Source organism: Lipotes vexillifer, unplaced genomic scaffold, assembly GCF_000442215.2.
Source record: "Lipotes vexillifer unplaced genomic scaffold, Lipotes_vexillifer_v1.1 scaffold1304, whole genome shotgun sequence".
In the NCBI taxonomy this organism is placed as follows: Eukaryota; Metazoa; Chordata; class Mammalia; order Artiodactyla; family Lipotidae; genus Lipotes; species Lipotes vexillifer.
In genome coordinates, this window is record NW_006790519.1 from 232,452 (window position 1) to 247,012 (window position 14,561).

The 14,561-nt window shown below is 37.1% G+C and overlaps 1 protein-coding gene across 2 annotated transcripts in view; it reads right to left on the bottom strand.

Moving 5' to 3' along the window:
* NOX4 (NADPH oxidase 4) overlaps positions 1 to 14,561 on the bottom strand; it is a 145,376-nt gene that overhangs the window by 116,043 nt on the left and 14,772 nt on the right. For both annotated transcript variants that reach the window (XM_007463780.1, XM_007463779.1), the window contains exons 3-4: positions 3,837 to 3,947; positions 2,179 to 2,263 (exon numbers count right to left, since the gene is read on the bottom strand). In XM_007463780.1, coding sequence (XP_007463842.1) covers positions 2,179 to 2,263; positions 3,837 to 3,947 — 196 coding nt within the window. The remainder of the gene's footprint in view (positions 1 to 2,178; positions 2,264 to 3,836; positions 3,948 to 14,561) is intronic.

The window sequence follows — 14,561 nt, forward strand, 5'->3', positions numbered from 1 at the left end:
CAGGGAGATCAGCTCGGTGCTTTGTGACCACCTAGAGGGGTGGGAGGGAGGCGCAAGAGGGAGGGGGGATATGGGGATATATGTATATGTACCCCTGATTCACTTTGTTATACAGCAGAAACTAACACAACATTGTAAAGCAATTATACTCCAATAAAGATGTTAAAAAAAAAATGGACAGGAAACTGAAAGTGGGTTAACTAACAAGCAAGGACTGGGTTCCAAAGAAATAAACAAAGGGTGTCTAGGTGAGACTCAACTATGGCACAGATATAAAACATTATAGAAGCAAAACTGTCTGTGTCCTATAGCTTCAGCACTTCTAAAATCTATAGGAAAAAAGCTCCTTCATTTTAAATGAAAGGTTTATATGTTCATTACATATTATATGGCTCAAAAGTGCAAGGGCATCCTTAGAGGAATTACCATTCTTTCTGAATTCTCTGAAAAAACGTCCTAGGTAACAGCTGTATGAGATACAGCCTTAAGGGATATATTCACCTTCCTTAAAAGGCTTTTTAGGTTAAAAGACTTCAGGGCTTCTAATTTTAGGCAAGAGAAAGCATTGCACTTTGCATGGATTTCCCCATTTAATTCTCATAACAAAACAATGAGGTAGGTAGAATCATCTCTCTTTTTTTTTTTTTTTTTTTTTTTGGCTGCAACTCTCGGCTTGCAGGATCCCAGTTCCCCAACCAGGGTTCGAACCCGGGCCCCCTGCAGTGGAAGCATGGACTCCTAACCACTGGACTGCCAGGGAATTCCCTCATCCCTATTTTACAGATAAGAAAACTAAGGTTAAGAAAGGTGACTTACCTAAAGTCAGACCCCTAGTGAGTGTCAGAAGGCAAACGCTCTGGAATACATACTCATTCATGGCAATACTCCACACTATCTGAGTCTCTCAGCTGTTCTCCAACTGAACAGAATATTTGGACACAACTCCCATTTAGAACAAATCAAGTTATGAGTGTGCCAGCGTTTCCCAATCCTCCATTTTGACCTTTCACTCTCTCTAGCTCTAATCCAACACTAACCCTGGCCACACCCTTGGTCCTCATCATATCCTGGACTCTTACTCCATTCTTAGCCTTGAGCTATACTGGAGTCTTCAGCCCATCCCTGAGCCTCTCCGCATCTCTCACTTCCAGGGTGGGAACTACCAGTGGGAAGATGTTCAGGGATAAAACACTGGGAAGATGCCTGTTTCAACAGTACTTGGCAATTTTTGAAAAGCTTAAAGTTTAATGATTTCTTGGCAATAGCTATAGCAAAACACTTCTGATTCAAAATGGCCATACACAAATGTCCAGATCAAATGTCCCAAGTATCAAAACACCTATGTCCTATCAAATAATGAACAGATGAAAATGTCAGGTGCTATGCCACTGAGATAATTTACCCTTGAGGTTGTAAATTATAATAACTAATTCTATCTTAAGAACTTCATAGGCATGTTCTTACTTTAGTCTTAAAACCATGAGATAGGTGCTACTGTTGATCCATTTTACAGTTGACAACAAACCGAAGATCAGAGAGATTATGTCACTTAGTAAGGCAGAAGGGCAGCCGGGGATAGATCCTACAAAACCTGTCTCCAGAGTACCTGTACTTAATACGTTAATTAATTTCTGTTTCAAAAATTTGAAAAGTATCATATAAATGCTCAGGATAAAAATTTCTTTTAAAATGACTCTTAAAAACCACAAGATTCTCACTTCATATTTTAACTTGGAATTGAGAAGGATAAATTTCCACAAATTTTGACATTTGCTTTTCTACCCAAGCGTTAATATCAAAGAAACACTTAACAAATACAATTTTGATAGAATCATATTCTGTGAATGCGTATTTCACATTCTAATTTTCACACATTTAAGTTTCTGTCATATCATTACTTTTAGAGGTTAAAAAGCTTTTAATCACTTTCTTCCAATCTTTCTGAATGAAATTACTTACTTTTAGAAAATAATCATTACCAGCTTGGGGGTCAAACTTTGCACATTTATATATATATCTATAAAACACACCCATTTTCTGTAGCATCACTAGATAAATCTCTTTAAATACACAGAAGAGAAAATTAAGTTATATAATAAGAAAACCATAAATAATAAAAATATCATTCATAAAATGTGCTATTTTAACATAACATTTAACATCTTTTGGTTTTCTCACCTGAGAAAATACAGATAGTCACACCACAGGTTGTATGGAATGTTCTACTTTTATCCAACAATCTTCTGGTTCTCCTGCTTGGAACCTAAATAAAAAGCATTTAATATAATAAAAATGATGCAGCAAATAAGATATATGCATGAGTCTTTGTAAATATGGCAGAGGTTTATCAATTAAAAATTGGTGAGATGAAGTATGCTATACCTAGTCAATGGAACACTCAAATCATTAAAGAGAATGTGAGAAGGCTTATTATTGATATGGAAACATACACAAGATATATTGTTAGGTAAAAAAAGTTACAACACATAAACTAAACTATGATCCTGTATTGTTTAAAATTAATGACATTATGTATGTTAACATATTTGCAGGCATTTATCTCAAATAGTGGTTGTTCTGGCAGAGGAACATTTAGGAGAACCATCACTGTTTACTTTGCATATTTTTGGAATGTTTTAATTTTACAATATATACAATTTCCTTTTGTGGTCAAAAAATAAGATTATTTTTAAATGAAGCAATTTTATCTACAGGTTTAAATGCCTGCTTGTTCTTACACAAAAATAAAATGTCAAGCATCTTTGAGTACCTATGTTTCACACTGGGGGATAATTCTTTAAGACTTATTAAATACTGAGAGACTTATGTGGGCACTTTTCATTTCCTGCCATTTATCTTCTCTTCACACCAAGCCAATGGCCAGCCACAGGGATCAAAACCTAGCATTTCGCAATAGTTGGCAACCTACAGAAAGAGTTATTTCCACAAATTACTGCATTAAAAGCAAAGAGTTTCTAAATATAATTATGTGAAAAGGTTGAGAAGTTTTACCACAGTAAATCCACTCACATGAACTTCACAGAACATCAAAATGATCTCATGTTAACAACTCCTTTTAAAATATCGGTATCGATACAGCAGTGCCTAACTATCTTACTGAAGAAAGGAATAAACACACATATATCGCACAAACACACACACACACACACACACACACACGAGGATAAGAGAAAACAAAAAAACAATTTCAGATGAATTTTAACTTTCAAAGGGCTTTTCTGTTTTCTTAAATCCTTTGTTTTCTACTAAATATCATATATGATATCACGTCTTAATCAAGAAATCTATTTCAAGCCTTTTACATAGCTCAAAACAGGTATGTGTTTTAAGAAACTAACACCAATACCAGCAGTCATCCTGTATATTAATCAAAGTCCACACAGCTCTAGTTTGCTCACTTGAATTTAATTAAATGAAACTACAAGCTCTCAGTGAAGAATGAGAAGGAGCTCAGAACTGGGGCTGATCTCAGCTCTACCATTCACTAGTCTCAAGGTCGTGGTCAAGTTACTTAAACTCCCTAGGCTTCAGTTTCTTCATCTGCAGTACCCACAGAATCATGTGAGGATTCACAAGTATTCAATATATGTGAATTTTATATATGTTAGCACAGTGCCTGATGCTCTGTTATCCTCTGCCCGTATCTACTGTTGTAGAATAGCTCACTGATCACCTTGACATGCGACGTGGTCTTTATTATCATCTTTGAAGAAATCACTCCAGCAGAAAGTCACACCACGCAAACTAAGTAGGACTAACGTGCCACTTTTACACTTGATTTCTATGCTGGAATCAGTGACGGATTTTTTTCTTACCTTCTGGGATCCTCGAAGGTAAGCCAGGAGCATCCGGCACATGGGTAAGAGGATAAGGCTGCAGTTGAGGTTAAGAACTGATGCGGAGGCTCTGCTTAGACACAATCCTAGCTGAACAAATAAGGCAAGGGGCAAAACACAGTCAAGGACAAAAGTAAACTACAAGCAGACCTCACCTGGCAGGACTGTGGCAAGTGCCAACTCCTTCAAGAGACCTGAATAACCCTCCACTTTCTCTCTCACCAAAAGAGAAAGCGGTCTCTTTCTGCTCCGCACTGCCATAAAACTTAGCCTCTCATTTCTACTAGTGTTCCAATCACCTCACTACATTGTTTCAGTGCAAGGTCAATTTCTTATCGTACCCACCCTGGACTGTTCTGGGTGTTAAGAGCCCTAGAGAGTCTTCAGTATATTCTGTACCTCCACACAGGTGCAGTGTTGTATCCTTTGTTCACTGGTATGGTACCAAGAATTTAAAACAAAGGTTTTTCATTTGTGCTCTCTCTAGAACACTCTGAGCCTCCCCACAACTCCCTTCCACACCAGCACCTGCCTTTAAGCTCTTCACTTTACTGACTCTACCCATCTTTCAGGGTTCATCTTAAGAACTCCTCCTCTAAAGTTCTCCCCGACCCATAAAGGTGTGGTACATATATACAGTGGAATATTACTCAGCCATAAAAAAATGAAATCATGCCATTTGTATCAATGTGGATGGACCCAGATATTATCACACTAAGTGAAGTAAGTCAGAAGGAGAAAGACAAATACCCTACGATATCACTTATATGTGGAATCTAAAATATGACACAAATGAAATTATCTACGAAACACAAATGGACTCACAGACAGAAAACAGATTTGTGGTTGCCAAGGCAGAGAGGAGTGGGCGAGGGATGGATTGGGAGTTTGGGACTTGCAGATGCAAACTATTATATGTAGAATGGATAAACAACAAGGTCCTACTGTATAGCACAGGGAACTATATTCAGTATCCTGTAATAAAAAATAATGGAAAGGAAGATGAAAAAGAATACATGTATATGTATAACATACATGCATAACGGAATCACTTTGCTATACAGAAGAAATTAACACATTGTAAATTAGCTAACAAAATAAAAGTTCTTCCCCAAACCAAAACCAAGAGAGATCCCAGATCAGCTGTGCCTCATACAAAGCTGATAATAATCACATTGTTCAACATATTTTTCAAAGAATCAGTCCCCTTGGTATGATCCAATACTTTTGGCAACTAATTTTAAATCAAATTCTTGCTAGATTGACATCTACTGTTGTCTGGTACTAGCCACATTCTTCATATGATGAATGTATCACACGAAAACAAGAGACGGGGTCATATCTGTGCACTTGTCCCAAAATAAACACAAAACTACTTTATGTTAAGGATATCAACTAAGAAACTGGTGTAAGTCAGATGCTTTTCTTATCTTGAAATTGTTTATGCCCCTGAGATTCCCAGCTTAACTCCTGGCAAAATAACAACTCTGTTACACAGTGTTTATTGTCAGCATACGAACTATTATTCCTGAAAGGGAGATGAAGTAATAACTCATGTCAGGAAAGCCACAATTTTCATTGAGTTATATAAAAAGTAATTGATATTTCCAGTGAGACTATTTCTATACCACGAATTTGAACACCTCAGGGACACAGTTCAATGAGTATGCCAGTCAGTGGACAAGTAGAAATAATCCTCACTGGACTATCTAAAAAAATGTTAAGTATAATTTTCTCACCTCAATGAGCAAAATTAATATCGTTTCAAAGTGGTAGGTTTTGTTGTTTAGGCCTCGAGAGAAGGAATAATTATATCTTTTTGATATGGCATCTGCATGTAACAAGAAAATTTTAGCTCCAGGGTTTTTGGATAATAATTTTATCTGTAATTTTAATGTACTAGGACAATAACTCACTTAAAACATATCAGCTAAATTCTACCATATACGTTCAGGACGTAAGAGCTACAAATAAATTATCCAAATTATCTTTGCTGTTTAGTGCTTTAAAGAGCATTGTTATATTTTTGCATTTTCTAACCATTTATTGCACGTCTGGAAGTGTTTTATTGCTGTGTTTACATTAACTCATACAGTAATTTAATTCAAAGTGGCTTTAAGTGTCCTGTTAGGATGAATGGAGTTTATTTTGGCATTCCACTTCTTCCTTATGATGCTGCAAAATCTAACTGGAAATTTTACCAAGGACCCATTTCCTCATGTATATTTATTCCTGAATATATTTAGCTCTTTAAACCAAGACGAAAAATTCTTTTTATTAGGTTATCAGAGTACAAAACTCCCTCATTCAGAAGCAGTCAAGAGGGTAAGAAGATGGAGACAGATCTCAGTTAAGTGACACAATCATAGGAAACCATTTTATCTACTTACTAGATGGGTAATAGTCTACAGCTAAGATTTGTTTTATTTAGTCATTATTAATTCATGACCTTCATAAGAATCAGCTACTTCAAATGTTCACTAAAAAGAAATGACTGCCTATGTTATGTGCCCAGCCCATTCTATGTGGATGACATGTTCTACCATTCCTAGAGAGCTCAACCTGCTACTCCAGTTGTCAAATCTCATTCAGGTTCGTTATCACTAGATGGCAGCGTTACTTTCACCTCTTACCTGTGAAGGTCTCAAACATAATTAACTGAAAATTCCAAGCGTAATTTTTTAAGCTATAAGTCTATTTTAGATGAATATGTATAAATAATACACAGTTTGGTCCTTGCTATGGACTGAATGTTTGCGTTCCCCCAAATTCATATGTTGAAACCCTAACGTGATGGTATTTGGAGGTGGAGCCTTTGGGAGGTAATTAGCTTCTTAAGATAAGATCATAAGAGTAGAGCCCCATGATGGGATTAGCACCCTTATTAAGAAGAGGAAGAGACCAGAGCTTGCTCTCTCTCCTCCACATGAGGATACAGCAAGAAGGCAGCCATCTGCAAACCAGGAAAAGGGCTCTCAACAGACACCAACTCTGCGGGCACCTTGATTTTGGACTTCCCAGCCTCCAAAACTGAAAGAAATAAATGTTTGTTGTTTAAGCCACCCAGTCTATGGTATTTTGTTGTAGCAGCCTGAACTAAGACAGCCCTATAAGAAAGTATGCCATTTAAAGCAAGTTATAAAAGAAAGTAATATCTGGGTATAACAAGTGCATGGTCATTTTCTTAAAATCTCAAACACTTTTTTTTTTTTTTTAATCTTAAATCTCCTAATAACTATTCTTCTTGGGCTACCTAACTGTCCTTATCCGTAAAGTTGAGAGGAATAAAATTCTCTTATCCATAAAATTAATATAATATAATATGATATGGTATAATAATCCTAGCTTGCAAGACTTTTGTGAAAAGTAAAACTGGTCTAAAAAATGCAAGCACTATATAAAATTAATTTATTGATTAGGGTCACTGTATCACATCCTTCCTCTAAATGGTCTCTTCTGTGCTTCCATAGTAAGTGTTATCTATTCCACTTACATTATTCATTCAAGATATATTTATTACGATATGCACATATCACAAGGCACCAGGAGTTCAATAGTGAACTAAAAACAAAAAATGCCTTCTTCCTTAGGATGTTATATTTTAGTAGGGGAAACAGATATTAATCAAATAGCTACATAATCAAATGTAAATTGTAACCAGTACACAGTGACCAATGCTGCGAATGAGAAATACAGAGTATGAGCAGGCCTAACAGGAAATGCAATCTGAATAGGAAGGTCAGGAAGGCTTCCTTGATAAGTGAAAAGTGAACTGAGATCTGGAGGGTGAGCAGAAGTCATCTAGGAATGAGAAGGACATCTGTGCAGAAAAACCCAGCATGAGAATGGATGTGTGGCAAATGGGAGCCTGGTGTATACACGAGAAATTAATAGTAGGCCAACATGGCTGGATTGGAAGTGGAGGGGAGTACAACATAAAACCGGAAAAGCAGGTAGGGCTAGACCTTGGTGGACTTGGTAGGTCATATTAAGAACGTGTATCTTTATCCTAAAGTCAATGCAGAGCACTGTGTTTTGAGTAGGGAGGTGGTAAGAAGCGATTAGTATTTGGTAATGATAACTCTGAATGAAGTGTGGAGAACCAATTGGAAGGACATAATTTGGGCAATGACAGTACTTTGTGTAGTTAATCATCACAGAAGTCAAATTTTGTTTGAGACAGGGACTACATTTTATGGTAATTATATCTGAGCCTTACATATAGAAGGGATTCAGTTTCAACTAAATATTTATCAGTAAATTTATTTTGCTAAATAATTTCCTAAAACATATACATCTAAGATTGGAGAACTAAAAGGGTCTAACCCACATCCCACCGTCCACCCAGTGACTAACCTCCTCTATGACAGCCCTGACCAAAGGTAACCCACCCTCTGCTGAATGTGTCCAGAGACAGCAGACTGTTCTACTGTCAAGAACTTCTATTTTGTTTTCTTACACTTACATGAAATCCGTGTCTCTGTAACTTCTACCCACCAGGCTACTCTGGATAACAATATTCCTAAAGAGACATTAAAAAACTGAAGGTAAGGGCTTCCCTGGTGGCGCAGTGGTTGAGAGTCCGCCTGCCGATGCAGGAGACACGGGTTCGTGCCCCGGTCCGGGAAGATCCCACATGCCGCGGAGCGGCTGGGCCCGTGAGCCATGGCCGCTGAGCCGGCACGTCCGGAGCCTGTGCTCCGCAATGGGAGAGGCCACAGAAGTGAGAGGCCCGCGTACCACAAAAAACAAAAACAACAACAACAAAAACAAAAAATACTGAAGGTAAAACTAGGATGGTTTCCTAGCTCAATCTTGTTTTCTTCAGGCTAAACACAATTCTTTAGGCCTCTAAAATTCTTGATATACATTTAAGACTCCCTCATCATCTCAGTGACCTTTCCCCATTCACCAGAATTCAATACTTAAGATCATGCTCTCCCTCACCAAGGACATAGTCCAAGGCCTGCTGATTCTAAGAGCTGCTGATTCTAAGACCATGCGGCATAATGGCTCATCTTGTGTTTGCAACAATTTTCTCACATGACTTGCTATCAAGCAACAAAGAAAGAGAGGTGTGAGAGAGCAGGTACATAAATGTAAGAATTTACTGGTGTCAGCCCATTATGTTATACTGGGTGTGAATGCCGTATTTTGATACTTTTCCTTCCCAATTTTACCTTAGCTGAATATTTTACAAATTCACGTTTCCTCATTTTCATCCAAGTTCTTGACAAAGCTATTAAATTGTAACAAAATTCTGTTGAAATAGTTGACTCTAGAGAGGACTTGAAAACTACTTTTTCTGGTAAATTAACTTTCAAATGAACATTTTGCTCTCAACTCAGCAATTTTAGGGAAATATAAAATGACATTCTACATGTAAATATCTATGCAAAACTGGTGTTCAACGGGATTTGAAAAGGCCAGAGTAGTATTAATAGTAAGCTTTAATAATTGGTAATAATTGGTCCGTTTTCTAGCTACCTCTTGGTGGGTCAACAATTAGTCATTTCCAGGAAAAAATAAAAATAAATGTTATCATAGAGGTTTAAAGATTTTATATTGTGATTTGGCATTTTGCGTTTGTCAAAAAGTATGTAAATTTGTATTCATTAAGGTCAATTTTATGGACTCTTTTCCTCCAAGGAAATATTTTTAATCAAACCAAATGAAGCCAATACAACACCTAATTCTTACATATTTTATAATCATAGAACTTAGCTCTTTCATGGGGCCTTACATATCATCCAGGCCAACCTTTTTGCCTCTATTTGCACTGTTAGTCCGTAAAGACACAAAGGACTAGAACCCAGGCCTCCATTTATCCTTTTGCTGTTACTTCCCTGAGAACAGAACAGGGCAGGTCACTCTCCAGAAAAGAGATGTGAATTCAGATGCTTTATGTAACTCTTTCCAAACCATAATACTTTCTTACCCTTTCAATTGCTTAGCCTCTTATCCAACCAGTAGGTTTTCCTGTCATTTTGTGTAAATCTTTATCTAAGATTTCCATAATCTAACTACACATTGAATTCACTTGATGGACTATTTAAAAATAAACGTATCTCTGTTGTACTTCCTGAAATTCTGATTCCTTAGATCTGGAGTGGGGCACTCAGGAGGTACAAGCAGGCTTGGCAATCACTGTTTTAGAATCCACTTTGAAGTCAGACAAACCTGAGTTTTGAGCACTTCTATTAGTTGTGCGGCCTTAGGTAATTTTCTTACCCTTTCTATCTCATTTTCCTCATCTATAAAATGAAAATAATCACCCCAAAGGGTAATGGTATTAAATGAATATATATATACTAAGTGTAGCACTCAGCATATAGTAAGAAGTAAATAGAAGCTGTCATCCTGGCCATCCACAAATTAGGTCTAGTTACAGAATTTAAATGCTCTTATGGCATAGTTTCCTGAAAATCCCTCTTTCCCAGCCTGTCTTTTCATCCTCACCTCTCCTTATAGTTGGAGCTATGGGAGCTGAGCTTTATTCCACTCAACTGTATCTAAAGAAGACAGAGTTCTGGGTAACTAGTAGGTGTGCAATAAGTATATGGCGGATGATGAATGAGTGAGCCTCTGAGAGGATCCTTCAATGCCCTCATTTTGGAAATAAAGGAAAAAAGAATCAAAACCAAAAGCGATTACCCAAGAGATCTGGTTAACATCCAGGACCAGAGCACAGGACCTGCTCTTTCCTGCACACCACATCTCCCAGGATACCAACTCTACCTCCACGCCCCCAGCACCCACCCTTCTAGAGACTGGGATCAACTGTATGGAACTGAGCAACACTCAGTTTGAAGGAAACCCTCAGGGCCACTCTAGCTCTCTGATAAGACTGGATAAGTCACCTAGTCCAACCTTCTTTTCGATCCAACTTGTATTAGAAGCCTGTAAATAAGCCAAATTGATGATGCCATAAGGCCAGTTAGCTATACTTTCTATTACATGACTCAGTTCAGCTCCTGGATGCATTACGCAGACCAGCTATTCCAAGCTTTCCCTGCGTATCTCAGTTGCCTACCCACAGCTCATGCTGTGGCCATTCCTTCGCTTTGTGATGGCCTTCCACCTCTTCCACCCACTTCCGTGCTAACTACCAGATGAACTCTTTATTACTCTTCAAGTCTCAGCCCGGGGTCATTTTCTCTCTTAGGCCTTGCTAGGGCCACATCCCCAACAGTATCCTCATTTACACCTCCAAATTTTTCCCTTTTCAAATATCCTGAAAATTTTGGAGCATCTTTGTCAAAGCTTCCCTTCTGCCTTTCACCATACCTCCTCTGGAACACTTAACCCACTATATTGTAATGGTTTACCTATTTATCATATCCTTATCTCCCCCACAAAGCCAGCAAGTGGCAGCATAGTAAGTGGACAAGCCCAAACTGCCTCTTACCCTTGGGAACCTCAAAAACGCATGGTCAATACTAAAGAAAATTACTTCAAAAAAAATACTACTTGGGGAAAATATTCCTTTAGCAGTGAAAGCCAAAGAAAGTGGTCATAAGGCATGAGCCTTATAAATAAATACATGAGCAAGAAGAGACAACCCTGGGCTTCCCTGGTGGCGCAGTGGTTGAGAGTCTGCCTGCTGATGCAGGGGACACGGGTTCGTGCCCCGGTCCAGGAGGATCCCACATACCGCGGAGCGGCTGGGCCCGTGAGCCATGGCCGCTGAGCCTGCGCGTTTGGAGCCTGTGCTCCGCAACGGGAGAGGCCACAACAGTGAGAGGTCCACGTACCGCAAAAAAAAAAAAGAGACAACCCCATAAAGTAGTCTATATGATTTCCAAGGCAATGGTAGGAATTTTTAAATTGTCTTTATAGTAACCAAAAGGGTTCATGGCAGAAAATCAGAACAATTTATTTTTCCTCTATCTATAAATCAAAACTGTGGTTCTAATTTAAATGTTTAGTTTGTACCATTAATATATTATGATAAGGATATGAATATAGAATATGATGAGCATTCCATGGCGGCAAGATTGCACTTAAGAATAAAGAAATGACATTTCAACGAAGGGCTACCTCAGAAGTGGATTACCTAACTATTTTGATAAGGTTTCATACGGAAACAATAATGAATAACATGTCATGAGCAACCAGAAAGTCGTTAATAATAATTGGAGTAATTATTTCTTAACATAATCCCAATATAGACTACCAATTCAGTGCTCTTGGGGTATATCCAAAAGCTCATGAATGTCCCTTCATGCCATAATAAAAAACTGTAATTCATTCCAAATGATCCTAGCTTGTTTCTGTCAACTAACTGCCCTGGAGACTTTTAACTATGATGTAATTTTTGACTCAAGTTGACCTTTCTTCCCATCTATAAACTGTTTTTTTTAAAAAAAAAAAAAAAAAACAGTGTCTCTAAAAGAAGCTATCAGTTCCAAAGAAGGAAGCTGGGGGAAAAATTTTTTCCATATAGCTCAAGGGACCACCAAAAGTAGAGTGTCCATCCTGCCACTTTATCCAGATATCCTTATGCTTAATTCAAATCTTCCCTTTTATATGTCATCATCCTTCATTCTACCTTTTCTAGAAATGAACTTTCTTCCATTTTCAGTGGGAATGTGGTCTTTTCTTAGAAATCTATTATGAATTGGAAGGAAATGTAGCTATTACAGAGAGAGATGAAAGCAAGATGGATACATGGTATAGTTCTGTCCTGATTTTGTCTACCTTGTCTTTCCTGTACCAAAAGCCCAGAGAGCAGAAGAGATTCACTTCTAGACTATGTGTCTGTCTGGAAAAGTTAAACTTCAATATAAATGGCAGTCAGAACTGCATATGAACACGTTCATGGGTTTCTAAAGGCAATGCTGTCTACTGAACAGTCACCAGATTAAAAAGTATGAAATTCTTACCACAGCTAACACCTGTGACCTCTACCAAGGTCACTTGTCTCCAAAACCTAGCACTGAAGAATTTAACAGAACAGTAATAAAAATGTCCTCTACTTTCCCTCATGGAATTGTTCTAAAAGGTAAAAACATATAAAGTAAAAATTATCTGACCTCTTTAGCTGACAAACATTATTAAAATGGAATTTTTTAAATTCATCTATGACATCCCTGTGGATATTCACACCTATCCCTTTTCCTCTACTCCTTTCTAAGGCCCAACAACAAGGGCCTCAAGAGTTACAGAGCATTTGATTGCACGTCACTGTTACATTTTCCCCCTCCTACAGAAATGATCCATGCACAGGGGAAAGCACTGAGGAGTGAAATGTATTTTGCAGAGATTGGTTGGCTGAAAAGCTGAGAAAGGCCTTGTTTCTCCTACATCACAGGTCCAGCATATCTGATCACAATTACTGAGTATTTAGCCACCTCTAAGCTACTCTTCATCAGAAACAATCATTCTTGCATCTTTCCTCTTCATCTTCACACCACTTTCAATTTCTCAATATTCCTCCTAAAATTTGGAAGCCAAAACAGATATACTAGTAACCTGAGCATATGGAGTAATTTCTGGAAGGAAACAATACTCATAGCAATGGTACCCATTCACTTGGTTAGAATTTTAATCAGAATATCCATAATGACATGTATTAAAACTCATATATTGAATATAGGATATTCAAAATTAAGATTTTTCTCACACGTCTGTCAAGCATGACCTACTTTTAAACATATCTATTTTATAACTGCTGAACTCAATCCTGTTAGTTAATAACATTTTTAATTGAAACTATAAAAGTATCTTTAAGTTCTATCTTTGTCTTTGAAATACTAGCACTGTTAGCTAACTCAGTATCTTTTAACCATAACTTCCAAGTTTGAATCAAGTTCACTTTCTTCCAGTCTTTCTTTGAAGAAAAAAATATATATATATATATTATATATATATATATATATATATACACTCTCTCCAAGAAGTTATCAATTCTAAGAGTAAGAACTCTGGATGCATTAAAATGGCCCAGATACCTAACAGAGTAGGTAAAGTAAAGATGGACTGGATGGATGGATCATTTGTTACAGACCATTTACTTAAACTTCCTGATACACACATATTTAAGTATTAGACTCTTCTGACAAAGTCTTCAGTGTTTAATTGGTCAACTTACAGTGGCCATACTAGTTCATCTGCTGGTAGAACAATACATTAAATCAAATACAAGATGATATATTGGTATAAGAGAAAAGATGTAAATAAAGTTTAACCTTTTTTCCCTAAAAAACTAACATTAAATAAGACCAAAATATCACATCTTGGACTTACTTAAAAAAGGAAAATAGCAAACCAAGGGTAAATTTCTAAGATACTCACTGCAGTACAAACTGTGATACAAAGAATAGAACTAAAGAGGCCAACAGTGGAGAAATAGAAAACAAATTATCATACACATTATGGGATACTATGTAGCCATTAAAAATAAGATAATTTAAACTTGTGTAATGGAAATGAAATAATAATATCTGTGACATATTTTTGAATTAATAATATACATGCATATAAATGTTTATCTACATATACAGGCATAAATATAGATAAAGAAATTGACATAGATTTTATATATATAGTTGGTTGTCTCTTAGAAGTGAAGTTTCTAATTCTGTGTCATCAGCATTCAATATAGAATGATACATGTCTTCACATTATTAAAAAATTTGCCAAACAGGGCTTCCCTGGTGGCACAGTGGTTGAGAGTCCGCCTGCCGATGCAGGGGACACGGG